Source organism: Stegodyphus dumicola, chromosome 1, assembly GCF_044657685.1.
Source record: "Stegodyphus dumicola isolate Sdum_Otavi_A_Nest chromosome 1, ASM4465768v1".
NCBI lineage: Eukaryota > Metazoa > Arthropoda > Arachnida > Araneae > Eresidae > Stegodyphus > Stegodyphus dumicola.
In genome coordinates, this window is record NC_140768.1 from 233,377,060 (window position 1) to 233,404,433 (window position 27,374).

Below are 27,374 nucleotides of genomic sequence, written 5' to 3' on the forward strand. Positions count from 1 at the left end.
TCCATTACAATGTAATGATTAATTTATTTTTCATACGAATTATTATGTAGCAATTATTGTATAGATGACATTGTCAATTTAGCATTGTAATATTACTATTATTGATTCAGTGAATGCCGCCGGCGGTGGATGGTAGATTCTTTTCCTCGCATGGACATAACTCTGATTGGTGTACAAAGGTCGGAGGTCTATGCGACGGCGTTTCGGCAACACCTCCTAGAACTAACTGAAGGCCACGGCGCGTTTCCCAGGAGGAGGTGTGACGTCAGTGTCAGTAGGGATTGTATTTCATTTAACTCTCCCCACCCAGGACTGTGGTGGGTCGATTTCTCGACTGCACAGCAACGCCACGGAGAAAAACTGAGTCTAAAATGTGTCTTTTTTGACAACTTTACAGGCGTAAATTCAGGTTCCCTGAAATTCATTCACGCATGCGCGCTAGAGCCAGAGAGGTTGTCAACAACATCGTAGAAGTCGTCATAGCGCGCCATATTGAACGCTAAGCACGAGGATTTCAGCAATTTTGAACATTTGGAAATGGAAAAAAATAATGAATCACGCTCTAGTGATCCTGCGTGTGAAAGGTACGTAAAAATATTTAATTCTTATACCTTTTCATAGTAGAATTATTTTTTAATTACCAGAGTTATGTTCAAATCCATTCCATAACATGGGATGGTAATCAAATATCATGTAATGAACGATTATTAATTAAGTTGGCATTAAAAAAGTTAAAAGTTTCATTGGAACATTTTATTGAAAAATTATAATTCCTACTGTTAAAGAAATCAGAAGTATTTCGAAAAATCTCTATCAAAGCTTCTTACGCAAAATTAGTATATTTGTATATAATTGCGAGGATAAAATCAAGCAATCATGGATGATTTACTATGATTGCTAATGAAAATTATTTCAGTTCTTCATATCCGATCTTTCCTGCAGTTATATGTAATGTATATTGCAACTTCTTCTATTTTCGTTTAACCAGGTATCAATTTTTTAGTTCATGATATTTTCTAATTCTATACATTGAGCATTATTTATAATCAAAGAATCTTTATAATAAACTTTTCACAGATATCATTTTTTTGCTACTAAGAACTGAAATATTATCCCAATTTTTAATTATTTTTTAAATTAATTTTTTAATAATTTTTCCAGTTTTAAAAATAAAATTATTAAAGTAAATTAGCTGCATAATTCTGGTGTCATGATATTCATTGGCTCTTTTTTATTTTATTTCAACCTTGCAACTTAAATGTGTTCTGTAAATTAATTATTAAATATCCATATTTTATTTTTATATTCAATTTTTATATATTCTGTACTGATGTGATTTAAATCTTTATAATAATAATTCATTTAGGTTAAATGATCCTTCACCAAAGGCTTATGTGCATTGTGTGGTGTGTAATGCCAATTCTTGGTATTTTCCTGAAAGAAAATTCTTTCGGTTTCCTAAAAATCCAGAGGGGTAAAAATTTTATTTTTATTTTAAGTTATAAGTATTTAAAATGCATGAAAATAAGTACAGTATGACAGATGAAGAAACGTTTTTAACTTTCTGTTATTTAAAAAAATTATTCCTTTTCAAATGAAAACGTTATATTCATTAACATACTTTGTGTGATATTCAATGTTGCCTTATCTGTTTAGCCTAATTATATATACAATAGTAATAAAATATTTATGTAAATATTACAAAATCGTAGAAGCATTAGTTGAATATATGCATCAGCTAAAATGAATTTTTTCATAAGCAGAATGCTTAAAAATTTAACATTAGTTTGAGTAAAATGCATAAATATTAATTTTTTTGTACATAAATTAGTACTTAAATGTTATCTACTTGTCAAATTTCTGGAAAAACTAAAATATGTATTTGTTTTGCACAGTAATAAGTTACATTTTAAATGAATGCTTAAAACTAGTGTTCCCTGTGTAAAGTAGGTGTAAATTTCATGTTGTTTTAACTTTTATAGATCAGCACAATGGCTTGAAGCATGTAGAATTTACTTGATTGGACGTGACAAGGAAATATTAAAGAAGCCACCTTCTCTTTTATATCGAAGTCGTCTTTGTTCCGCACATTTTGAAGACAATGCATATTCCACAACTAAGAAGCATTTTTTGCATTCGAGTGCTAAACCAACAAAATTTGGTGAAACAGGTATGCATTAATTTCAAGTTTATATATTTCAAAAGTTTTTAAAAATTTAACCTCTTATATATTGTACTGATCAACAACTTACTATGTTATCTTAGAGAGTAGTCTGCTGTCTTTAAAAAGAGTGATAAATCTTTTTCTGAAGGATAATTTAGTTTAATCTCCCACAGAAATTTCATTTGTTTACATAAATAATATAACTTATTTATTATGAAAGGACTCTTCTACTGTTTCTTACATAGTCAATTTTGGTATGAGAGAATGTAAAGTAACCCTTTTTTAAAATCCATTAAATTTTCCTTAGTAAATCCTTTATGGATATAGCAGAATGTTATTAGAATATGATATAGCAGAATATATTTACGCAAAGTATAATTTTAGGCTTTGAATAAGATTTACAAACTCAGGATAAATAAAATTAACGATAATTAAAAATAAAATAAAAACTTCGGCTAATCTTTGGAATATGGTAACTGGTAGTTTGGCGACATTTTGGTAAGGCGATAAAGTTTACTAGCTAGGACTTTAGCAGTGTAAATGGATAAAGTCAAGAGTGTACGCAATGCCATTTTTGTGCAATTCTGGGATGTTTTTTTAAGTCAAAATAGATCGACGTATACATGGATGATACCGTGTATGTGCAATTCTTAACGCTGCAAGCAGTGGGCGATTCTGCACTTTCTCCCAATTTTGCACCTAATCTTCGTGATGATTAAGCACTTTTGTTCCATAAAAGTTCTAGCATAAGCGTAATTCGGCTAGCAAATTGTTGGAAAAAAGTGTTGAGTAGTAAAAAAAAAAAAAAAAAAATGCCTTTGTCAAAACAAAATGCCGTCCAAAAAAAAAATGCCTTTGTCAAAACAAAATGCCGTCCAAAAAAAAAAAAAAAAAAAACAACTAGCAGGGTTGGTCGCCAAAAAATCGCCAAGTTACCATAATCCGAAGATTAACCAAAACTTCTTTTCTTAAAACTAAATGTCAAACCGTGTTAAAGGTTAGTTAAATATTTATTTGTTTAGAGATGAAATATTCATAAAATAATTAATTGATAATGATTATATTATGAATTATTATGCATTAGTCTTGTTATATATATATAAATTTTCTTTTTCCTTCCTAGCTGATGAGCTGTCCAGAAACGACAGAGTTGTAAATGTTCATCAGCTGTCTATGAAGTTGTGCTCGAAATTGCAGCAGCATGCAATCAATATCGATGATAATTCAAGTCCTTTGGCAGAAACAGATTCTGGCACTTCACAAACAGATTCTGGCTCTCTAGAACTTGGTTCACACCAGCACTCCATAGAACTAAATAATATCACCGAGACGCCAAAAAGATTAAAATGCAACAAAAATTTAACACCAAAATCTTTAAAAATAAGGCAGTTAAGTCATAAGCTGGCATATTTAAAACGAAAACATTCAGCAAAAAGGAAAGCAAACAAAGCTGGAGTCGAAAAGGCATTCCAGCTGATTAGCTCATTAGTTAGTTCTGTAGTTTTCACTTTTATAAAATCACAAATAAAAGCATCAAATGTGTCAAAATACGAACGAAGATGGTCACTGATGGATAAAAATTTGTGCCTTCAGATCTATCTTAGTAGTCCAAAATCATATAATACACTGAAGGCTTTTTTGCATTTGCCCAGCAAGCCTACATTATTGAAAGCTGTATCTGGTATAAAAATGGAACCTGGATTTTCAGTTGCTGTGCTCAATGCCATAAAATTAGTTGCTAGCAAACTGAAAATCCATGACAGGTATTGCATCTTATCCTTCGATGAAATCACTTTAAAGCAAAGCTTATCTTATGATAAGAAAAGTGATTACATTGTTGGATTTGAAAATTATGGTTCCTCTAATCCTTTTCTTGCAGGAGTTACCAAGTCATCGATTCACTTAAAAACCTGGAAGGAAAAGATGGATTTCATCAAAGGCATTGAATTTCAAACAGAAAAAAAAAAAAAAATCTTTCCCAAGTATATTTGGCTGGAAATTAACACTATCAGCAGTTCAGCAGTTAATTCCAGTTCTGTTGGAAGATGTACCATTTGTATTAATGTGTCGTTTCACCCAAGATGCCTTGGAAAATTTTTTCTCTGTTGTTAGACGCAGAGGTGGAAATAATGACCATCCAACTGCATATGATTTTCAACAGAGGATGAGAATACTAATGGCACAGAATATCATAAGCACAAGTAAGCTATCAAACTGTGAACCTGATAACGATACAGTTTTGATACCTACAGAGTTGCTGACAGTTATCGATAACACTGAGCCTGGAAATGGCAGTGATGTAAATGATATGGAAATTGACTTTGATGATCCCTTATTGGTAGCAAATGAAAATTCTGATACTAGTGCTTGTATTGCAAGTACATCATATGATGTATTTTCACAAAATTCAGCAGCTTATGTTGCTGGATATATTGCTGGAAGGGCATTGAAGCAATTTCCTTGCACTTTATGTAAGAATATTCTTCTTGTTGATAAATCTTTGGGTGAACACACTTACTTTTTGTATTTTAAAGAATTTGATGTAGTGAAAAATGTATTGTGTTACCCCTCACAACAGTTTACATTTACTGTTTGTGAGATGGGTGAAAAATTTGTAACTTTGTTTGATAAAATATGTAGCCAAAAAGATGTGAAATCCAAAATTATATCCCAACTGAAACTAATTGATCATGAATGGCTTACATGCCATTATCATGCAGTAAAAATGTGGGAATATATTGTCAGTTCATATGCTCAGCTTATGATATATTATAAGCTGAAAAGTATAAATAACAGCTTGAAAAACAGACGTAGAGGAAAGAAAAAAATTATTAAATTACACTAAAAAGTCTTATTTGTATGTATTATATGTATTATTTGTAAGAAAAATATATTAATGTAAGGAGTATGTGTGAGAAGTTTTTGATTTTGTATTTTTGCTATATTACTATTTGTTGGATTTTAATGTTTTTGTAATGTAATGTAATTTGTTGAATTTTACAAAAGTTCATGTAATTTAATTCTCTCTCTCTCTCTCTGTATATATATGAAATTTCTATTTATGTATATATATGAAATTTGGATTTATGTGTGTATCTTCAAATGTAACTTCAGTATGTAAGTAAATTGTCTGTAAGTACAGTGAAACCTCAGTTAACGAATATAGTTTGTTCCTAGAGGTCATCTGAAATCTTTGTAAACCAAACCTAATTCTCCTTTAGGAACTTCTGTAAAATATATTATTGATTCATTCCTTCGCCTCAGATGATTGCAGATTTTAAACTTTTGCATTGGTAACATTTGCACCAGTTTACAATTGAAAAACCAGTGCAAATCATTAAATCTAAACTAGAAAGAAACTAGTTCAGTAGTAGAGAAATATACATGTATTAAAAAGAGTTGGTGATATAATTACAAGATAATGAGAAATGAAAAGGGAAGAAATATTGTTATTAATCTTTAAAATGAAATAGAAATAAATCTTGCTGATAGAAAAAAGGGTTACTTTTCCATTATACTCCCGCAAACTTAACAAATATCCTGAATTAATAGAAAATTACGAATTTAAAAAAAAAAAAAAAAATGTTTGTAAGAATTGCATTATATATAATTTTTTAACATTATTTTACAAGGTAAATCGTCAGAAAAATTTAAAAAATAAACATTTATATAATTTTTCTGTAGCAGTGAAAATATAAGTACCTACATAATAAGGACGTTTGGCTAAATGAGTAAAAAAACTCAGTAAAATAAGGATTAAAAAAATAATCAGTGTTTTTGTTGTTAAATTTCAAAGAAAAAAAAAAAATTGTGACACTGTTCAAAGCATGTTTTGTCTTTTTGGTACATGCATAGACTCACATTCCATGTTTCACACATGTATCTTCTATGAGGTTTCTTCCTTGTGCTACAAAGTATACACTGCCTGGATCTAAATTTCACTGGTATATGTCCAGTGTTATTTAGTTTCTTTTCATCAGATGACGTTTGTGGTTTTTTATGTTAATGGGGAGGGCTTGGTCTTTTTGGCTTTGGTACGGATCATTCGTTTCCCATTCATACTTATTTTATTCATATTTCATCCCAAAATATTCAGAAAATATTTTTAATTTAAATAAAACTTTAAGCGATTTCAATTTTTATTATAGCAAAGTATATTTACATTAAATTTAAACCACAGGAAATAATTTATAAAATCACAATACTAGGGAGCAAGTGTGTTGAGGTCAGAGAAAACTCTCTGGTAAAAGATCAGTAATAAATCAATTTTCATTCAAAAATTTCGGAAAGAAGAAAAAAAAAATTCCAAAATTGGTGGTTTCAGGGCACGACCACCGCGCGTCAAAGGATTTAGGCATTATATAGAAACAGAAAAATCCTTAACTGTCAACTTCTTCAAAATCTCTGGTAATAATTTCTTCTAGATTGAATTCATTGTTTCATTAGTTATGTATTACAAGGCTTTGTCCATGAAAATTGAATAATAGAGAATATTAAAACTGCTCATTTTTGTTAGAAGTGACCTCAAAACATGTAGGAAATTCATTTATTGATAACTTATATGTTTGTCTTTCGAGACAGTTCTTTTTTTTGGTTAGGAAATTTGTTCATCGTGAAACATATTTGTAACCTGAGGTTCCACTATGCATTGAGCTGTGTTATGCTAATAAATTTTGACAATAACAATGTTTATTTTTTTTTTTTTAAATTTACATGTAAAAAAAATTCTGAATGCTGTATTTGCTAACATTGCATCCTGCTCTGTATTTTCTTCTCAAGTTTTTTTTTTCAACGTATTTAGACATGTAATTTATAGCTATATACAAAGTATAGAGAGATAAAAAAGTGCATTATGTAACTTAAAAGAATACAGTAGACGCTGCTTATTGTGGTCATGGTTAATGTTATTAATTGGATATTGTCATCGATGTGGTGAAGTCTCACTCATTTGTATATGAAAACTTGGAAAATACTTTGTTTATCGTGATCAACAATTCAGTTAATATTGTTTATTGTGATCAACAATTTAGTTAATATGTCCAGATTCATACAGAATGGATTTTTAAAATTTAACATTGCCAAATTAGATTAAAATAGATTTTAAAAAATTGTCAGGTGACACGGAAATGTTGCGAAGTGTGAGATTAGGTTTCCAAACACCTTGATTTCAACTTTAGTCATTTATTTAAAATCAGGTTTAAAAAAACAACAACTTTAGTTTGACGTATCCTATGAGGAACTCTATTGATTTTAAGAACAATCACACGTAAGTCCTTTCTTTTTCAGAAGCCACTTCCCCCCCCCCCAAAAAAAAATCCTGAAAACACTGATGGCAAATAATGGTTGCATTTTTGCTTAATTTTACACTGGCAGTCTTCAAACAAAAGATGCATTTTTAATTTTAAGATTATGTGTACAGAAGCAGTAAAATAATATCCAGGAACATTATGAGCAGTTCACAAACACATTTTTGCATTTTCTAATTAAAATGCTGTGAAAATACTTGTGTTCTTGATATTTTTTAATTAAATTAGTTAAATTCCATTTTCATTCTGAAGTGCTTTTTTAAAATTAATGTTATTATTCTGCTAATATTATGAAAATAGATATGAAAAAACATGATCACATTAAGTGGCACCTACTATGCAGTGATTTGAAAGTAATATTTGTATGTCTTCTTTGGAAATGTAGTATTTTAATTATTGTTACACCGCTTCATGTGTTCTTTTAAAACTGCTAAATTAATCACTGAATACATTATAAATAACCATTTGCTTATTACCTTATAAAGTTAGAATTATCTTAAGCAGTATTTCTCACAAATTCTAAAGCATGATGAACAGGAAAGTCTTTGAACTAATATAAAAATGTGCAGAGGTTTTCAGATAGTTTTTAAGTTACATTTTAGGATTGGTAAACAAATAATCTTATCACATATCTTACTTCTTTTCCTTTCAATATGAAATACTTTGTGAAGTGCATAGCATAATAGGAAATTTATTGCTACAGTATCTCATTCTATACAAAAAGATTCCATTATTTGAGATTTTATAATAAAAATTTCCTTCTTTTACTAGTTATGCAAATCATTTGAAAATTATCTTAATACAAAATGCATACCAAGCCATTTTTTATGGATAATATATTAAGATATTGTTTTCCATGTAGATGCTTTTATTTGTGATTTGATGAATGGAAATGCATTATACTGCTCAGACCCCTCAGTTGATGATTTTTCTCATACTCTTACAAATGTGCAGTTTTAAGATTCCTGCATTCAGCACGTTAAAAGATATATTTATTGACATTTTTATGAAAATTTGCAGCATTGCTGTAAGCATTGAATAATGGTGCTTTAACATCATGCATTATTATCATTGGTACAGAATGATTTAGTTTGCTTTTCTTTTTGTAAAATATATTTTCTTTTCAAATTTGCCACCCCCTCCTTTTTTGGGAGGAAAGCAAACAATGAATTTAATATGGAAAATAATCCCAAAATTTTCACATTCTCTCAAAACTGTTTTTAGTAGCCATAAGTGACAAATTCAGATTGTTTCCAAAACAATATTGACTGAATCTAAAATTTTCAGTCAGATATTGAATGTTTCTTAAAAAACTAACATATATTGTTTGTTATTATATAGAAGTTATTTTTTAACTATTATCTCTTAATCTCTAATATGTGCTCCTAAACATTGGGTATTACAGAGTTTATTATTTTATGAAAATTACTAATTTACAGAAATATGACCTGTGTGAGATCTAAGTATTTAAATTTCAGAATAATTTGATTTCTAAAAGATATATTATTGTTGTAGTTTCTGCCATTAAAGCTATGCTAAGAATGAATGTTAGTATACATTCTTAGCATAGCTTTAATGGTTTCTCTCCTTTTTTTGTCTTTGCTATTTTTTCTGTATGATAAATCTAAAATTTTATGTATCTCTAAAACAAAAATTTATGAATATTTTACCAAATTTTTTGTTTAAATAGTAGAAAAAAGAATTTCTAATAAAACACATAAATTACAATAAAATTTTAAAATGTATTATTCTTAAAAAACACGAAAATAATGTCATCTAATTATTGTTATACTGTGTTAATTGATATATCTTTAAAAGTTAGCTCAGAGAAAACTTATTTGAAACAAAAGAGGGAAAAAGATTTTATCAGCGATTGTATGAAAAATCATACATTTGCTTGTTATATATTATGTCATAGTGATTTGATAATTGTGTATCTTAGTATGAAATTTTGTGTAAATAAATTTTTTAATATTCTCATTTATATGTGTTGTCTTTATTTCTTTCAAGCTGAATAAGCAAAAATCTTTAATAAAATTGTATTGAAGAGTGCATCATTTATTTATTTTAAAATTGCTAACGGTTGATATGTATTTCAGACTATTAAATATATAGCCTTTGTGTGCTTTGCCATATCTCAGTAATTCTGTCATGTGCAATAACAAACGTTACATTTATTAAATTGCGTACATACGTACTACATGGCATTTAAAATTAAATCATATTTTAAAGCCATAATTAAACGAAGTATTAAACTAATAATAACTATGTATGAAATATTTAAGTATTAATATGAATAATTATGAAACGAAAAAAGTGGATGTAAAATAAAAAAATCATATACTGCAAAGCAAAATTTAAAAAAAAAAAATAGTAAAAGCTAATTATCAAATAAAAGATTTGCGCTTTCTGCTTCACAAGCGTTTAAAGTAAGATCGATTTTTCGCCTCGACTACACCCTGCGTGTTTGCTTCACTGCATACTGACTTGGATTCGAAATTTGCCTGAGGGCGAGCCAACTGGTTTACATTGTGTCTACGAGAGCTTGCCTTCTTTTCCCCTAGAGATTCTTTGCTTGGTCAGAAATCGTCCATAAGAACAGTCGACATTTTCTTTCCTTTTTCAGATATTTCTATATTATAAGTATTCCACTTTATTATTTGTTTTTCAAATTTTTGATATGGTATACGCATGCTGTGTACCTAACTGTAAAGAGAACTATCCAAACGGTCCAAAAGTACAGGTTTTCTCTTTTCCGAAAGAGAAAGAATTCTTAAATAAATGGATAAAGGCGATTCATAGAAGCAATTTCAAGACAACAAAATTTTCGAAGGTAAGTTGCGTTTTTTTTTTTTTTTTAAATGAATAAGTTTATACTTATCTGTGCTTTAAAAAGTGCTTCTGTGTTAAGTATGTTATAATTATCATAAACTAAAGCGAGTACATACATTTATAGAAAGTAAACATATTTAATCTTATTGTAAGTCTAATAGTGATTATATAAGTATGATGATTTAATCATACTATTAATTTAATTTATAGCAGATAGTACTGTTTATCATCATGCTAATCGTTCAATCTATAGCAGATGGCATTCTTTATCGTCATGCTAGTCAATTTGTAGTAAATAGCATCATTTACCAAGTTAAGTAAATTAAACAAATGTGTGACTTAAAAGTAGGATTAGATTAAATGTAGGATTAATAAAAATTCAAAATTGTAAATACATTTTGTATGTTGCAAAATGCTTACATTTAAATATCTTGATACATTTGTCACAGGAACAGCGTATTTATTAAAATCCGAAGACCTTGAAAAATCTTGATAATATCTCTGTAACTAATACCAATTTTGTTTCTGATGTTAATGCGAAAAAATACGCTATTTAAATTTTTGTAAGTTCATGCCTGATATTCTTAAAATTCACTTAATATAACATAAATCATTAAATATGAAGTTTTACAAAATCTTGTATTTAATTCTAGTTTAGATAATTAAATCCGATTATAACAATCTTTGCATGCAAGTGTTTCGTATTTTTTGTAAGTAAATAAATAAATTTATGCAACACTTTATTTGACAAAAGATTTTTCTATCTAATTAGACATTATTCTTCAAAACTAGTACCTGTTTCACTTTATACAATAATAGATAAGTATGATTTCCTTTCTATTAGTCGTGAATAAACATTAACTTATATTATTTTAGTGGCCGACCAGCAGCCGAGCGGTTAAGTCGCTGAACACTGGTAGTTCGGTCCGAGGTTCGAATCCCGCCAACGGGCTGGCTGCATGGGTGTTTTCGGGGTTTTCCCCATGTGTAACGTATATACGAGTCAGTTTCCCTTAGAAAGTCCTCCATGAAGGCATCCCTCCCCTTAGGCAGATAGCCCTCGAGGCTTTGCCATAATTAAAATAACCTAACCTGTATTATTTTATGCTACAAATTTAATGAAATTTAATAATGTATGCTCAGTTTAAAGCCGAAAAACTTAATGTATACAAATTCTTGCTGATAGGTTTGTGCCCTTCATTTTCACCCTGAGGACATTTCAAAATGTACAGAATTCGTTGATGAAAGGACTGGAAGGAAGGTGACTGCTCCCTTATCGAGGTACAAATTAAAACGTTTTGCGATTCCTAGTATTTTCCCAAACTGCCCAAAATATATTTCAAGGGAATTTATCGTGAGAGAAAGCCCAGATGAACGTCGTAAAAGGCTAGAAAATAAAAATCTTCAGTGGGCTGTAACTGAAAGTATATCCCAGTTTCAGACGAATGAAAAAGAAAAATCCTTTTCTTCTTTTTCTGAATTTTTAGATAAGATGGGAAAAGAAAAGCTACCTGGCTCGTGGAACTGTATTAAAAGAGCACGGGAAGCTATCTTTTTAATTATTGAGCTAACACCGTGTCCTGAAATAAATATTTCAGCATTAATAAACGAAAAACTTGAACTTTCAGTTTACATGGGGGAAACTGAACTTAAAAAATTTAATAATTTAACTTTGCCAGCATCTGTTGGCAATGTAGATGAGGTAATTTCTATTTTAAACGCTTTGTTGTCGTATGAATTTAAAAGTGATGTGCAGAATTTAAGAATAAATTCTGTTTGTGAAACTTTAGAAAATATTGAAGAACAATACGATGAAAATAAGCAGAAAGCCATACAATTCATTAGGGAGCAATTAACATTAATTAATACATCCAAAGAAAACTTACGGTATTCTCCAGAGAGTATGATATTATTTAGTATTTTATGTACAATTTCACCCCATGCTTATAAATTTTTAAGGAGTTCTGGGTGTATTTTGGCTCCTCACCCTCGGACAATTCAAAGGTTATGCTCATCTTTGGTAGCTAATTGTATATTTTGTATAGCAGTATGTCGAAGCAATTTTTTTTCAAAGAAATCGAATATATTGTCATACATATATACGCATGCATATACATACGTATGGCATGATACTTCATAAAGACTACAATTAAAATTCTTTCTACAGATAGAAATGTAGTCTTTATGAAATATTATGCCATACATTTTTATTTGATGAAATGCAGTCTGTGATAAAAAAAAAAAGGCAATATTTATCGTTCCCCGTTTACAGACAGTTTTGAATAATTCTGAATTGACTGCAAAGACAATTTCGATGATTTTCTTCTTTTCCTCTATCCTTCCTCTTTTTAGTTGACTGATTGAAAACAATCCTTCCTCTTTTTAGTTGACTGATTGAAAATAAGCATATACATATTATCTAAAGTATTTCTGTATAAATTGTTTCAAATTGTAATGTATAATTTAGTGCATCCTAAGGGCATTATATGTTAGTAATTTTATTTGGCAGTAATAATGCAATGATAGTTGTGTTTTTCATTTGTTGTGTTCAATATCCCAGTTTAGGATTTGTTACATTTGCCTGCTGCTAACCATGTTATAAAATTTCCCTGTAAAGATCAGAGGTTAGCTATTTATATCTATATCAGACCTCTATCAGAGATTTGATATTTGCCTTTTAAAATGCAAAATAATATGCAATTCTCTTTGTGCACCTAATGTCTTAAATAATTATAAAAACTTATTTAAATCGTTGCAAGCTTAGCGTTATTTGTTTCAAACATGAGTATTTATTATTATTCGGCAACATATGTCAAAAATAAGATATATTACTTATCAAAGATGTTTATTAGTCAAGGCATAAATTGTTGTAAGTATAATTAATACGACCCTTGACCAATAAACATCTCTGATTAATTATATTTGTTTTCAACTAATGATTTTATGTTGCTATATGATTCCAGGTAAATTAGCTTCATAATTTAAATCAGTTAGAATTTATCTCAATTTTTAGGATCTATATCCTGCCTTCATGTCTTAAATTGTCTTTCTGTTTAATTATTGCATACAAATAAAATTCCGATTCATTAAGTGTGAAGTTTCTTTCGTTAACAAGAGTTTCTCAGCGATTAAATTTAGTAACATCAGTAATAACTTTTAATGGAATTAAAAATTCTAGTTATTCGTATCGAAAACATTCTAAAAATAAAAATCTCGGTTCTTAACATTCTAATGAAAGCAAGGTATTTTCCAGATTTATAAACGATGAGAATTAAATATAAAAATTTCAGTTTTTATATAAGCCTGTCAAATGGATATTTAAGAAGGCACCCTTAAAGTTGGCGAGGACGAAAGTATCCCTACTGCAGTGACGTCACGAACTGCGCGCCGTGGCCTTGAGTTAGTTCTAGGTGGTGTTGGTTTCGGTCACTAACCACTATACCGGCTGGGTGGCCTGGCCCACGGCCAACTGGAATTTTCCTAATGGTATTTTCATTCATGTTCACAAGAAAGGATGAATAGATGAAAACGGTGTAATCTCTGCAAAATATATGTTTGGCAAAAACGTCTTGTTGCCTTAAAGAATCCAGAAGGTCTTTTAATCTTTGAGACATGTTCGTATTCCATCTAATGAATAATATGAAGAAATTTTTGAAAACGTGTAATACAAACATGGCAGTTATTCCAGGAGGAGTAACGTCCTTTGTCCAGCCTATAGATGTTTCTATCAATAAAACATTGAAATTTAAAACAGCAGAAAAATGCGTGGATATTAGAAGGTGAAGAACATTTACAAAACGAGGCAAATGCTTTACGCCAGTCTAGAAAGTGTGAGTGGAATCAAACTGAAACTTAAGTAATTCAAAAGTCATTTAAAAAAGTGTAGCATTTTTAATTATCTAGATGAAACGGAAGATGATTATTTATTTATGGATCAGAGTAATAGTGATTGGTTTGGTTTGGTTTGGTTTATTTAATTATGGCAAAGCAGAGTGGGGCTATCTGCCTAAGGAGAAAGATTCCTTCGTGGAGGACTTTCTAAGGGAAACTGACTCGTATATGTTACCGTGAAAGACCGAAATTGGAGAATGTCGACTTTCACCGGAGAATATCAACATTCACCAAATACGTCGGTGAAAGACCGAATATTTCACTACATTCTTGTATATTCGGACCCTCACCGGTGTATGTCAACAATCACAGATATGCTCTGGTGAAAGTCGAAAAGAGAGGTCATAAAGTACCATAATAGTTTAAGTTGCTTCAATAAATAAGATTTGAATCACATAATTTAGTAAGTTTTTTATTACTGTTATTTTATTTTCTCATTTAGAACGTACTGTATAATTAAGTAAGTTTTTAACTTCTATTATTTTCCTTTCTCATTTTGAATGTATTGTGTGTTTTAGGTTCTCATGTTCTTAAGTTCTTATTTCAAGTCTCAAGTGCGTTTATTCGCGACTGAATTACGGAGAAGAAAATATAATATTGTTATATGTTTAACATTCACCATTTACGGTGAATGTTGACACTGACCAGTGTAAGTCAGAAATAAGAGTATTTGGAAAATATTTCGGACATACACCAAGAGACTATGTGAATGTTGACATTCACCGGTGAAAGTCGACATTCTCCAGATTTCGGTGTTTCACCGTAACATATACGTGTTGCACATGGGGAAAATCACGAAAACGCCCATGCAGCCAGCCCGTTCGCGGGATTCGAACCTCGGACCGAACTACCAGTGTTCAGCGACTTTACCACTCGGCCGTTGGTGGGCCAAGTAATAGTGATTGTGAAGATGAAACAGAATTCAATGATTGGCCTGGAGACATGGCATAAGACGAATATGACGAACTTTTCATGTTATCCGATACTGAAAATTTTAAAACTCATTAAGCTATATCATTTCGTTTAAATTAATAGCACTTTGGTACATTAGAAGTCTTAATTTTTGTATGCTCATCTTTTCCTTATTTTTAAATCTATCGTTTTTATATGCGGCATATAACGCGCACCCATAAATTTCAATTTTTTTTTTTTTTTTTTTTTTTTTTTTTTTTTTTTTTTTTGTACCAAAAGTGTGCGTTATATGTCGGAATATACGAACATATAAGAGGGATGGCCAAAATTCAAGACAATGGAAGCCGCATGATCGATTTTATGAACGTTTGAGAGCCGCAAGTCCAAATTTATATCGCTTTAATAATAATGACACCGTTTTTGAATATAAAGAAACTTTCGAAGTAAATTAATGAATTTTTGACTAACATGATTGCATATAAATATGAATAAATACATCTCATATTTACTGCTTTGTATTCAGAAAAGTTAAGTCCAAAGAAAATAAAAATTTGTAACTGGCCAACTGAGCATTTTTTCTTCAGGTAGAGAAACCAAATATTTTCTAGTAACTTTCCTTTATACCTCTCCGTTTATAATTATTGTTGTTTTATTTTAGTAGAAGTAAAATGAATCGGAAGCATATTCATTGGTCAACAGTTACATAAAAAAAGTTATTTGAGTAAATTATGAATCATTATTTAACAGATCTCGGTACTTTTCCGTTTTGCCGGCGCAAACGATAAAGTCGCCAATAATGGTACAACTGACGCCAAACGGAATATCTTCGCTGGTAGCCTTTTACGCTTCATTTTCAAAACAAGTCGCAGCCATTTCTTATCAGATTGATTGTTTCTTTCAATACTGGCATACAATTACATAGAATTTTTACCCATATAGTTCAATTTTATGCCCTAAGGCCATTCGCGGTAATTAGGATAACAATCACACTGCTCACCCGAAGGCAAAAATATAGAAAAGACAAAATCAAGGGTTAAATTCATCAATTCTAACGAGAATGCACTAGCGAAATAAAGCACTGCGGTTTTATATACTTTATGAGTAAGCTATTCGTACGAATTAAAATAATCCTTGCATTTAAACTTGTACTCCAAATTAAGATTTAACTTGAAATGAATGTAGATAATTACTGAGAGAATTAGATTTTTGCAGCGTAGTTTACGTGAGATGAGATCACTTGGTGCCACGTGATACGAACCGGCGAATCAGGATGTTGAACCATGAAAGCATAGTAAATTCCTAAATAAATGTCTTTTTATAAATTTATTGTCTTTATTTATTGGCGTTTTACAAAATTTTAAACGATATTAAAATGTTTATGCCTTCAAAATAAAAAATTCTTAGAGCTAACATTTTTCATGTGCATACTACATGCTGTCGCCAACACAGTTTGCTTGGCGAGATTTGCGCCGGCGAAACGGAAAAGTACCCAGATTTTTTTAAAAACTTATGAGCAATCTTTTAGAAAGGATAAATTAAATGATACACGTCAACGCGCACTGCAGAGAAACTTTTGGTTGATCTTTACATTATGGTAACTTGGCGTTTTTTTAGCGAAAATTTGGCGACCAACTCTCCTACAGCAACCCTCTATTTTTTTTTCCCCGCCGCCATTTTGTCTTCACGAAGTAAAGACATGTTTCTTTTCTTTTTATCTACTGAACACTTCTTCCAACAATCTACTAGCCGAATTACACTTATGCTAGAAATTTTATCTAACAAAACTGCTTAATCATGACAAATATTCACTGCAAAATTGGAAAAAAGTGCACAATACCATACTCCTTACGCGTTTTTCAAAATAACACATACACATAAACCATGTACACGCCGACTTATTTTTACTTAAAAAAACATCCAAGAATTGCACAAAAATGGCATTGCGCACACCCTTCACTATATCCATGTACACTGCTTTTTTCTCATAAATTGGAAAAATTTCACGAAAATACATGACAATTTTCTCAATCTTTAAACCCGGTAAAAAAAACATATGAAATTACCTGATCGCGAAAAAGTAATGAACATTTCCACATATAAAATAAATAAAATATCCAAAAACTTTTACCTCTAAATCATCTATTACATTATACACGTCACCAATGAATTCATACCGCAACCATTACAAATACTTAGTATCAAATATTTAAATTATTTCCATGCACGTTTACTTCAACTTAAACGTGTACCAAATTCCTACAAACATAAAATTCACAAAATAACTATCATTTAATTAAAATATCACTAAACCATGTACACGTCGACTTATTTTTACTTAAAAAAACATCCCAGAATTGCACAAAAATGGCATTGCGCACACTCTTCACTATATCCATGTACACTGCTTTTTTCTCATAAATTAGAAAAATTTCACGAAAATACATGACAATTTTCTCAATCTTTAAACCCGGTAAAAAGAACACATATGAAATTACCTGATCACGAAAAAGTATTTACCCTTTCCAAATATGAACATTTCCACATATAAAATAAATAAAATATCCAAACACTTTTACCTCTAAATCATCTATTACATTATACACGTCACCAACGAATTCGTACCGCAAGCATTACAAATACTTAGTATCATTTATTTAAATTATTTCCATGCACGTTTACTTCAACTTAAACGTATACCAAATTCCTACAAACATAAAATTCACAAAATAACTATCATTTAATTAAAATATCACTAAACCATGTACACGCCAACTTATTTTTACTTAAAAAAACATCCAAGAATTGCACAAAAATGGCATTGCGCACACCCTTCACTATATCCATGTACACTGCTTTTTTCTCATAAATTGGAAAAATTTCACGAAAATACATGACAATTTTCTCAATCTTTAAACCCGGTAAAAAAAACATATATGAAATTACCTGATCGCGTAAAAGTAATCAACATTTCCACATATAAAATAAATAAAATATCCAAAAACTTTTACCTCTAAATCATCTATTACATTATACACGTCACCAACGAATTCATACCGCAACCATTACAAATACTTATTGTCAGATATTTAAATTATTTCCATGCACGTTTACTTCCAACTAAAACGTATACCAAATTCCTACAAACATAAAATTCACAAAATAACTATCATTTAATTAAAATATAATTAAATTCAAAAACACTACTTAAAATATAAATGAGCACATACATTAAATTAATACATACATAAATACCCATTTCGAATTTACTTTAGTTACGGCCATGGGATCCAAAAATTCACGAACACTGTTTCACACAACACAGAATAAAGCCAAATACAAAATTTCCAGATTTTTTCCCGATTTCCCCCCTTTTCCGTTTAAAGAACCGTAATTCGTCCATTAATATCACATGACATATCCCATGATCTCTCATTTCCCTCACACAAAATAATGCGTAATCGGAACTGAGTACCGCTCACATTATTACCAATGTGCCAGGTAGTAACCTTTATCGCCTCCAAAATGTCGCCAAACTACCAGTTACCATATTGTAAAGATCAACCAAACTTTTATTCCAGAAAGAATATTTATTTTAAAATAAGCTACTGAGAAAAATGCAAAAGCTTCATGTTTCTTCTTGTTTAGGCTTTTGCTTAAAAAGTAATTTGTTTCACTCCACAATTAACATAAGGACCAACATACTGAGATCATCCGAATCTTTGTATCCTAATGGAATCTGCTAGAATTTTTTAGTAATCAGTACACTGCGCATCATCAAAACTTTCGAAACTATCTCTTGAATCATCCCGATAATTTTGGACATAGATTAGGAAGTTCTTGCGCATCTTTGAGAAATTTTGAAATAGGGGCGTAGCTAGAGGGTGGCAAAGGGCGGCATCTGTCCCCGGGCGCAGAATCCAAGGGGCGCCAAACTGATGTTACAACATTTTAGAATTAAATATTTTCCATCCATGGCAAGCAGTAGGGGGTGCGAAATCTGGGCACTGAAAACCCCAGCTACGACTCTGTTTTGAAACTATCTCTCGAATTGTCCTGATAATTTTGGACGTGGATAACGAAGTTCATGCACATCATTGAAAATTCTCGAAACCATCTCCTGAATTGTTACGATAATTATGGACATACATAACCTATTGCTAATAAATCTAATAGTTCGTGCCGGGCTGTATAAGCATTTCATAGAGCAGATATTCCATCTGTCCACCAGCCGAACACTTCAACCTAGCTGTTTGTTAGAGAAAGAAAACATACCTGTCACTACTATAACGAATTTATTTCCCTAATGCAGATATTACATAAACACGGAACTCTTCATATTTCTAAGGACATGTTCGATGTGGAGGCCTTTTTAACATGGCAGACGTCTACACAATATTTTATTTCGTACACTCTTGCCAAATAGGTATACGGATCCACCATATTCTAACTGTTGGACCCATAAAGGCAGTCAAATGATTTACCGTCTCTTATTGAATTTCTAAGTAAAATCGGAAGAAAGGTTTAAAATAAATTATTGTCAGGCTAACGGTTACATAGTACAACTCTCCATTCGGTTACCTAGCCTCTTGACAGAAAATAAATCTTAAATGGAGTCTGTAGGCAGAGGATACTTTAGAAAATAAAAGATTAGACTTTAAAAATAAACTTTTTATGGGAGCAAAATTTCACATTATTACCTGAAATTTCTGGTGATCAAGCAGAGGATCATTGTACAACTTTTCGTTTGGCTACTAAGCTTTCATGAAAGCCGGGTCAGATGATCGAAAACTAGAAAGACCAAAAATATCAGCAGATTAAAAGAAGTGTAATACTGACATCAGAGCCGGTGCAAATGTAAAGCGGCAGCACTAAGGGGTGCAAAATTTTAGATATGTCAGGCAGCAAAATGCCTCTAACCTAGTACGATGTAGAATGAAAGAAGGTCATCAAACAAGAAATCGAAAAATGTGACAAAACATCACAAGTTAAAGAGATTTCACCAATATAAATATGTCGATTTTGACAGAAACTTTGGGAATAAGAGATGTTTGTGTTCTGTTGATGATCTCTCACTGCTTGATGCAGTGTTATTGATATGAAGATTTGATGATTAAGGTGAAAGATCTCTATCTGGAATAACAATATTTGATAAAACGGCAATTAAACATATTGACTAAAATTTAAATCGTTGTCAAACAAATGATTCTTCCCACAACTCCAAATATTTCAGCATGCATAGCCATTGGTGAAATAAATTTTGATCTCTGCCTAGAATTACCATGGAATAATTATGAAAGATAAGAGTTTCATATGGGAAAAGTATTCTTTAAGCTTATTATTGCGAATGGTTGCGAAATCTGAAGCAACTGCATAAAAATGCTTGATTTGCTTGCAAAAATAAAACCGCCGTAAAATTCTTCCACAGATTAAAAGAGGTTTATATGAATTGCAAGGCGAAACAAGTTTCTTTAGCAGTTATTCACGAAGACTGAATAAAAGTAGTACCCTACAACGAATAGCAATTCTTTCAGGTGGATCACAACTGTTATGAACAATGGGATCACACTTGGAATGTAAGCACATACTCCCTGAAGTAAAATTAACTTAAGAGGAAAAAATATTAAGAATAATAATTAAATAAAAATATTAGCACAGCGTTTTAGATTAACTTCGTATTAGTGTATTTCCAATGACCATTACCTGTTCAAAAAGTAGCATAACCGGAATAGTAATTTTACGTACTTGTTGCTGTGATGTTGCCAACATTGGACAGTTTGACATCTATCAAATTTTTATTTACCTAATACCAGAAATTAAATTGGCGATTAATAGAGAAATGGGCGCTGGATTTCTATTTCAAATTCTATTTGTATTAAAAAATTAAACTATATTTATTCAAAACATGTCACATTTCAGATAGCAAAGGATCGCAAGTAACTCGTCAGCTGCAGTTAAGGGGTCGGAGAGCCGCAGTTTAGCCATGTCTGGTACATATTCCTATAATTCTTAAAATCTATCTCCATATATTTCCACAGTATGTTGTTTTAGGTAAATCAGACAGAAAGCAGTTTCCTTTATAAAAAACTGATGTAGTTAAAAAAAAAAAAAAAAGAAAAAAGAAAAAGTAATGCATGGTGGATTTAAAAAAGATGCTATAGTTTTTAAAGACAGGTTTTTTAAAGCAATCTTAACATTTCATCATAATGGAAACTTTCAGGCATAAATCTTCTTCCTGAAATAGCACATGTATATGTACCTACTTGAAGTCATCAAATTATCTAGATTAGGGATCAAAACATCAATTCGTATTCTTTATTTTATTTTTTTACTACATATTTTATGTTACAACAGATGTTTTTTGTTACTTTTGAGTTTAATTAATTTAAAATTTGTTATTTATCTAAAATGTACTACTTAAACAGATTTTGGCTTTGCTTCTATACAGGTGAATTTATATTTTCATTTCAAAACTTTTGTTGCTCTTATGTTACATATTTTAAGAGTTTACTCCTCTATTTTCATTTTATATTTTTTAGATCAAAATAGTAATTTCTTTTTTATGTGTGTTGGATTACTTCTGTTTTACATGTTTTTCGTCCACTCAAACAGTAAATTTTTATTAGATTTCTAAACCTGATTGCCTGTTTATATTTTATGTTTTTTTTAACCAGGCCTGTATGTTTTCAAAATCTGCATGTAGTTTTTTCAAATACTGGATTAAAAATTTACATTTGGTTTGATTTTCAAGGACTGTATTATTATTTTTCTATGTTTACTTTTTGGATTTAATGTAGTCAAAATAATTTTATAAATTTACCTATTACGAGGGCCATCCAGAAAGTAGATTACGTTTCCGTCTGTGTCCGCTAGGGGCGGGGCTAGCGCGGCCATCTTGGGGTCAGAGCGTTGCGCAGCTCAGTCTGCATCTAGCCGTGCTAGTGAGAGGTTCGTGCTGTGCTCCGTTCAGATACTGTGACGGTTTGAAATGTCTGCGTTAATTGAAAATCCCGCGAGCTGCGAGGTGCGCTCAGTAATAAGGTTTCTGACTGCAAAAAACTGTAAACCGATAGAAATCTATCGGCAGCTTCGTGAAGTGTATGGGGACAACATTATCACTGAAGGTGGAGTGCGTCAGTGGGTCATAAGATTTCAAAATGGCCGAACCAATGTTCACGACGAAGATCGAAGTGGGAGACCCAGCATAGTGACCGCCGAACTTCTCGAAAAAGTCGATGCTAAAGTCTGTGAAAATCGAAATTTCACAATAACGGAACTTTCTTTGAGTTTTCCACAAATTTCGCGAAGTTTGTTGCACGAAATCATCAGCGAAAAGCTTGGTTACCCCAAGTTTTGTGCAAGATGGATTCCAAAAATCTTGACAGAGGACCACAAAAATCAGCGAATGGCTGCAGCGTTGAACTTTTTGGACGCTTACCATAAGGATGGTGACTCTTTACTCGATCGCATCGTTACTGGTGACGAAACATGGGTGAAACATGTGAACTGTGAAACGAAATTGCAATCAATGCAGTGGGGGCACACAAGTTCTCCCCAAAAACCCAAGAAATGCATGCAAACAATGTCGGCAAGGAAGATGATGGCGACTGTTTTTTGGGACAGAAAAGGTGTAATTTTGGTGGACTTCCTGGAAAGAGGCACTACAATAAACTCTCAAAGGTATTGCCAAACTCTCCAAAAACTCAGAAGAGCAATTCAAAACAAGCGCAGAGGAATGTTGAGCTCTAAGATCTTGTTGATTCACGACAACGCCCGGCCCCACACGGCAAATGTCACTCGTAAAGTTCTTGAATCTTTTAAGTGGGAGTTGTTTCCTCATCCGCCGTACAGTCCCGACCTGGCACCGAGCGACTTCCACCTATTCCCAGCAATGAAGAAGTGGCTGGCTATGCAGCGTTTTGATGACGACGCACAGCTGCAAGAAGAGGTAACGAAGTGGTTGAAGGCGCAGGCGGCCGAATTTTTCGACGAAGGAATTTCCAAGCTCGTACATCGCTACGATAAATGCCTTAATTTGTATGGTGACTATGTAGAAAAGTAGTATTTGAGTGTGGCTTTCATCTGTATATAATAAAATTTGTTTCCTATACTTTGTTTATTTTTTTATTCCAAAACGTAATCTACTTTCTGGATAGCCCTCGTATTTTGCAACTTTTTGAATTTGTCTATGTTTCTGATGCTATAATTTTGCATTGCTTATTTCAGCCTATAAAAGTTGGACAGATACAGGTACAGATTACTTTTATGACTATTTTTATATTTCAAACTTTAAGTTATATCCTTGTTGGTTCAGAAGCAATGTGTTTTTTTAAACACTTCTTTCATTGCATCCATCCCGTGATGACACTGTAGTGAAAAACATAATTTCACATTTCATTTTAGCATATTTTGCCTCCCTATTTCTTGTAGTTTGCCACTGTGCTTCTGGTTTTTTGATATTGCATGTGATTTATTCTGAGCTGAATATATGATGAATTTTTAGCATGATTTTTATTTTATATTATTTTGCATATTTCGAGCATTTGTTGCTGCTATCAGCAGGCAATGGGATTAGGTTTTGAAATGCTTTTTGCTTTGCATTTATTCATACACTATATATTATTTGAATTTTGTTCTATCTTTATATTAATTTACATTTATTTAAGTTTTGTTTTCTAAGTTTTCAATTCAACTGTTTTAATGTGTGCCTTCCTGTTAGAAAATTTGGCATATCTTGTTCATATTAATTCAGTATATTTTCTCTTTTCTTTATATTTTATCTGTATCTATCTATCTATATATATGTACATTTTACCTTTCTTATATATAGAAATGTAACCCAGAGACATTTGTGCTCTGTTTAAAATTTGGAGAACCTAGATCTTTCGAATAAAATATACAAATTTTGTTCAAAATAAGACAAACATATTCAATCAAATATTTCAAAATAATTTATTTAAAAAATAAGTTCTTTATTTTCAGTGTATTAAACAATCAGAATATGATATTAGGTAATATATATCATAGTTTAAAAGTTTATATGGTATAAACTTTAACTGTTAACAAAATAAAAGACAAATAATGATGCTGCTGAAAATATTGAAAAGCTAAAAAGAAAAACAAGAATATAAATAAACAATTAATTTAATAAAATACATATTAAGTAAGCATTAAAAAGAATTTTTTCTGATATGTTTCTCAAGAACATTAATACTGCAATTCCTACAAAAAAGATCACTATATATTCTGGCATATAATGTGCACCTATAATTTCAAACTACATTTTTTTAATTTTGAGGTATTTTCACCGTATAATGTGCAAAGCTTTTGTTAAGAAGGAACCTGAAGGACACATGTGCAATACTCATATCTTTCGAAGTCCAGACTTTTAAACAATGGTACATTGAACTGACAAGTGATCAAGGGAACAACATGTGTGTGTATAGAAAATTCATGAGGATATAAATTATTCTGCAAAGAAGGAGAGTTGTATTCCGTGCAGCTATTCACAAAAACATAATTCCAGGGTTTCAAGAAGCGGGGGCATAATTTGGGATATGAATGCTTTTCTGACCCAAATGAATTGCAGAATTATGAGTCAGATGTTTTCTCTTTCTGTAGCCATTTGAAGCAGTGATTTTGAAGTGAACATCAAAGAGTTTATCAAATCGCATTTACTTTAGTTGAAATACAGTTGACCTAGTATTTGTTTTAATAGTAACTATGGCTCCTGCCAAACAAAATGAACACAATGCTTGTTTCAAATGCAAAGTCATTCAATTTGTGAAAGAAAATGAAAATCGTGCTCAGCAAAGATGTTTGATGCTGGTGAAAGCTCCGTTCATAAGTAGAAGTACAAGAAATAATAGTAGAAGTCATAAGTAGAAGAAAAATCAAATTAGAAGAATTAATAATGATAAAGAATAAATGTGTTTTGCATAAAGGAGTAACAAAATAGCGGTCCTAGAAGAATGTGTTGTGAACTGCATCCTAGAAAATCACCAGAATGGGTTAATTGTAACAAGAAAAACAGCATACATTTATTTGCTTTAAAGTGGGGGGAAAAATGCAAGTCAAACTAAAAACTGCAAAGCAACTTTGAATTGGTGTAGTTGATTTATGGCAAGGTTATGCAAAAATTTAAGTGTAATTTAGTTCTACAAGAAAAAACAAAAGTTTCGCAAAGGCTTCCAAAAGATTAGGACGACAAACTGATAAGTTTCTAGAAATATGTATGTTATTGATCTAGAAGGCAAAAGGTTATTTACCACATACTGAAAATATGGATGAAACTCCAGTAATGTTTGATACAATAGGAAATAAAACAATTGATGTGAAAGGAACAAAATAGTTGGCATAAAATAGCATGTGATGAAATATCTCATCTCACTGTAGGGCTTTCCTACTTAGTGGATGGTACAAATTAAAGCCCATGGTTATTTTTAAAAGAAAGACGATGCCAAAATGGAATTTTCCAAATGGTACTTTGATTCATGTTCACAAGAAAGGATGAATGGATGAAAACGATGTAAACCGTGGGTAATATACGTCTGGCAAAAGCATTCTGTTGTCTTAAAGAATCCAGATAGTCTTTTAGTTTGGGACATATTCAGATCCCATCTAACGGTTAATAAGAAATTATTGTTGAAAGAGTGTAATATAGACATGGCAGTTGTTCCAGGCAGATTAATACTATTTGTTCAGCCTTTAGATGTGCACATCAATAAACCATTAAGAAAAAATTAAAAAGACAGTAGAATATGTGGATGTTAGAAAGTGAAAAAACTTTTACAAAAGGCGGTCAAATGCATCATCCAAGTCTAGAAATAATACATGAGTGGACAATAAAAGCATGGAATGAAATTAAACCCAACATAATCCAAAAGTAACTTAAAAAATGTGATATATCTAACAATACAGCTGGAACAGAAGATGATCATTTATTGATTGATCAGAGTAACAATGACAGTGAAGATGAAACAGGATCCAATGATGTGCTTGAAGATGTAATCAAAGGCAAATACGACAAACTTTTCATGTTGTATCTGATAATGAAAATTTTCATAAGGTGTGTCATTTTTTTAATAAGGAGCATTTAAGTACATGCAGAAATTTAATTTTTGTGTGCTCATCTTTTCCTTATCTTTAAATCTATCATTTTACATCTGGTGTGTAATGCTCAGCCAGATTTCAATCTTAATTTTTTGTATTAAAAGGGCGTGTTGTACACCAGAATATACAGTGACCAAAAGTATTACACTTCAAACATACATTTTGAAACATTTTAGTAAGAATAAAAACAAAAATGTCATTCCCTTATTCCCTAAAAAATATTTTAAAATGGCATATATATGAAGGTAGGTGTAAGAGTTTGAAGACTGAGTCCATAGATCCTAAATTATTCGTTTTAAAATTAAATGGGCAAGATGTAGACAGTTTTCATGAAATCATATGTCAGCATCTATTTACTTTTCATCCATTTTTGGTCCACCACATTCGATTACATTTACAACTTTGTGAAGGCAGATGAATTTCTAGATCATATGATGTTTGCTGACTTGTGCAGTTTGTAATATGTGAAGTCATTTTATGATTTTATATAACAGGATATGTTCAACTACTCCACAGCATCTCTGGAAGTACAGGAATTTAATGCCTTTGAAAACTAATTATATATCAGAGTCTTCTAGTTTTCAATTGGCATTTGCTCAAACATATGCAGAACTTAATATTCATATGCTGTTCAAAAAAGCTCATTTTCCATACATCATGCATCACAGAATGTATGGTTTTAAATATTGACATGTTAAGAAGAACCAAATTATGTAATACAATCAAACTGCTTCTTATCATGAATTAAGTTGCAACTCAGTAAAAAATCACAGTTAGCTTGCTATATATGTATTTTTTCTATACAGCTAGTCCCTGAATTTTTCAACCATATCTTATACTACATGCAAGATATTTTTGCATAACTAAATATTCCTTGAACAATCGGTCATGAACTCATGATCTAACTTAAAAAATGAAGTGCCTTCACGTTATAAAAATTTCGGTTACATTATATATTTGATTAAAGATGTACAAAATTAAATTATTACAGCAGGATAGCACTGCATACCTTAAACACTTTTTAATCTCATATATACTGTTATTAAATTTATTATAGTTTAATTTGGTACTCCCTTTAATTTTCTACCTGAAACAAGTGTCTTACTTCTAATCCTCAGCATAACTATGATAGAAATTACATTAGCTATATATTAAAATTA

The 27,374-nt window shown here is 31.0% G+C and overlaps 2 protein-coding genes across 4 annotated transcripts in view; one reads left to right on the top strand and one right to left on the bottom strand.

Annotated features, from left to right (window-relative positions):
* Window positions 1-372: 372 nt before the first annotated feature.
* On the top strand, window positions 373-6,981 carry LOC118200391 (uncharacterized). Its single transcript, XM_035372361.2, has 4 exons — window positions 373-584; window positions 1,367-1,474; window positions 1,983-2,170; window positions 3,288-6,981. Exons 1-4 carry the CDS (start codon window positions 538-540, stop codon window positions 4,274-4,276), a joined length of 1,332 nt encoding a protein of 443 aa, XP_035228252.2. The 5' UTR covers window positions 373-537; the 3' UTR covers window positions 4,277-6,981.
* A 17,054-nt stretch (window positions 6,982-24,035) lies between these two features.
* rho-7 (rhomboid family intramembrane serine protease rho-7) overlaps window positions 24,036-27,374 on the bottom strand; it is a 79,454-nt gene continuing 76,115 nt past the window's right edge. For all 3 annotated transcript variants that reach the window (XR_015043803.1, XM_035372355.2, XM_035372353.2), the window contains one exon: window positions 24,036-24,209. The gene's annotated coding sequence lies outside the window, so the exon portion shown is untranslated. The remainder of the gene's footprint in view (window positions 24,210-27,374) is intronic.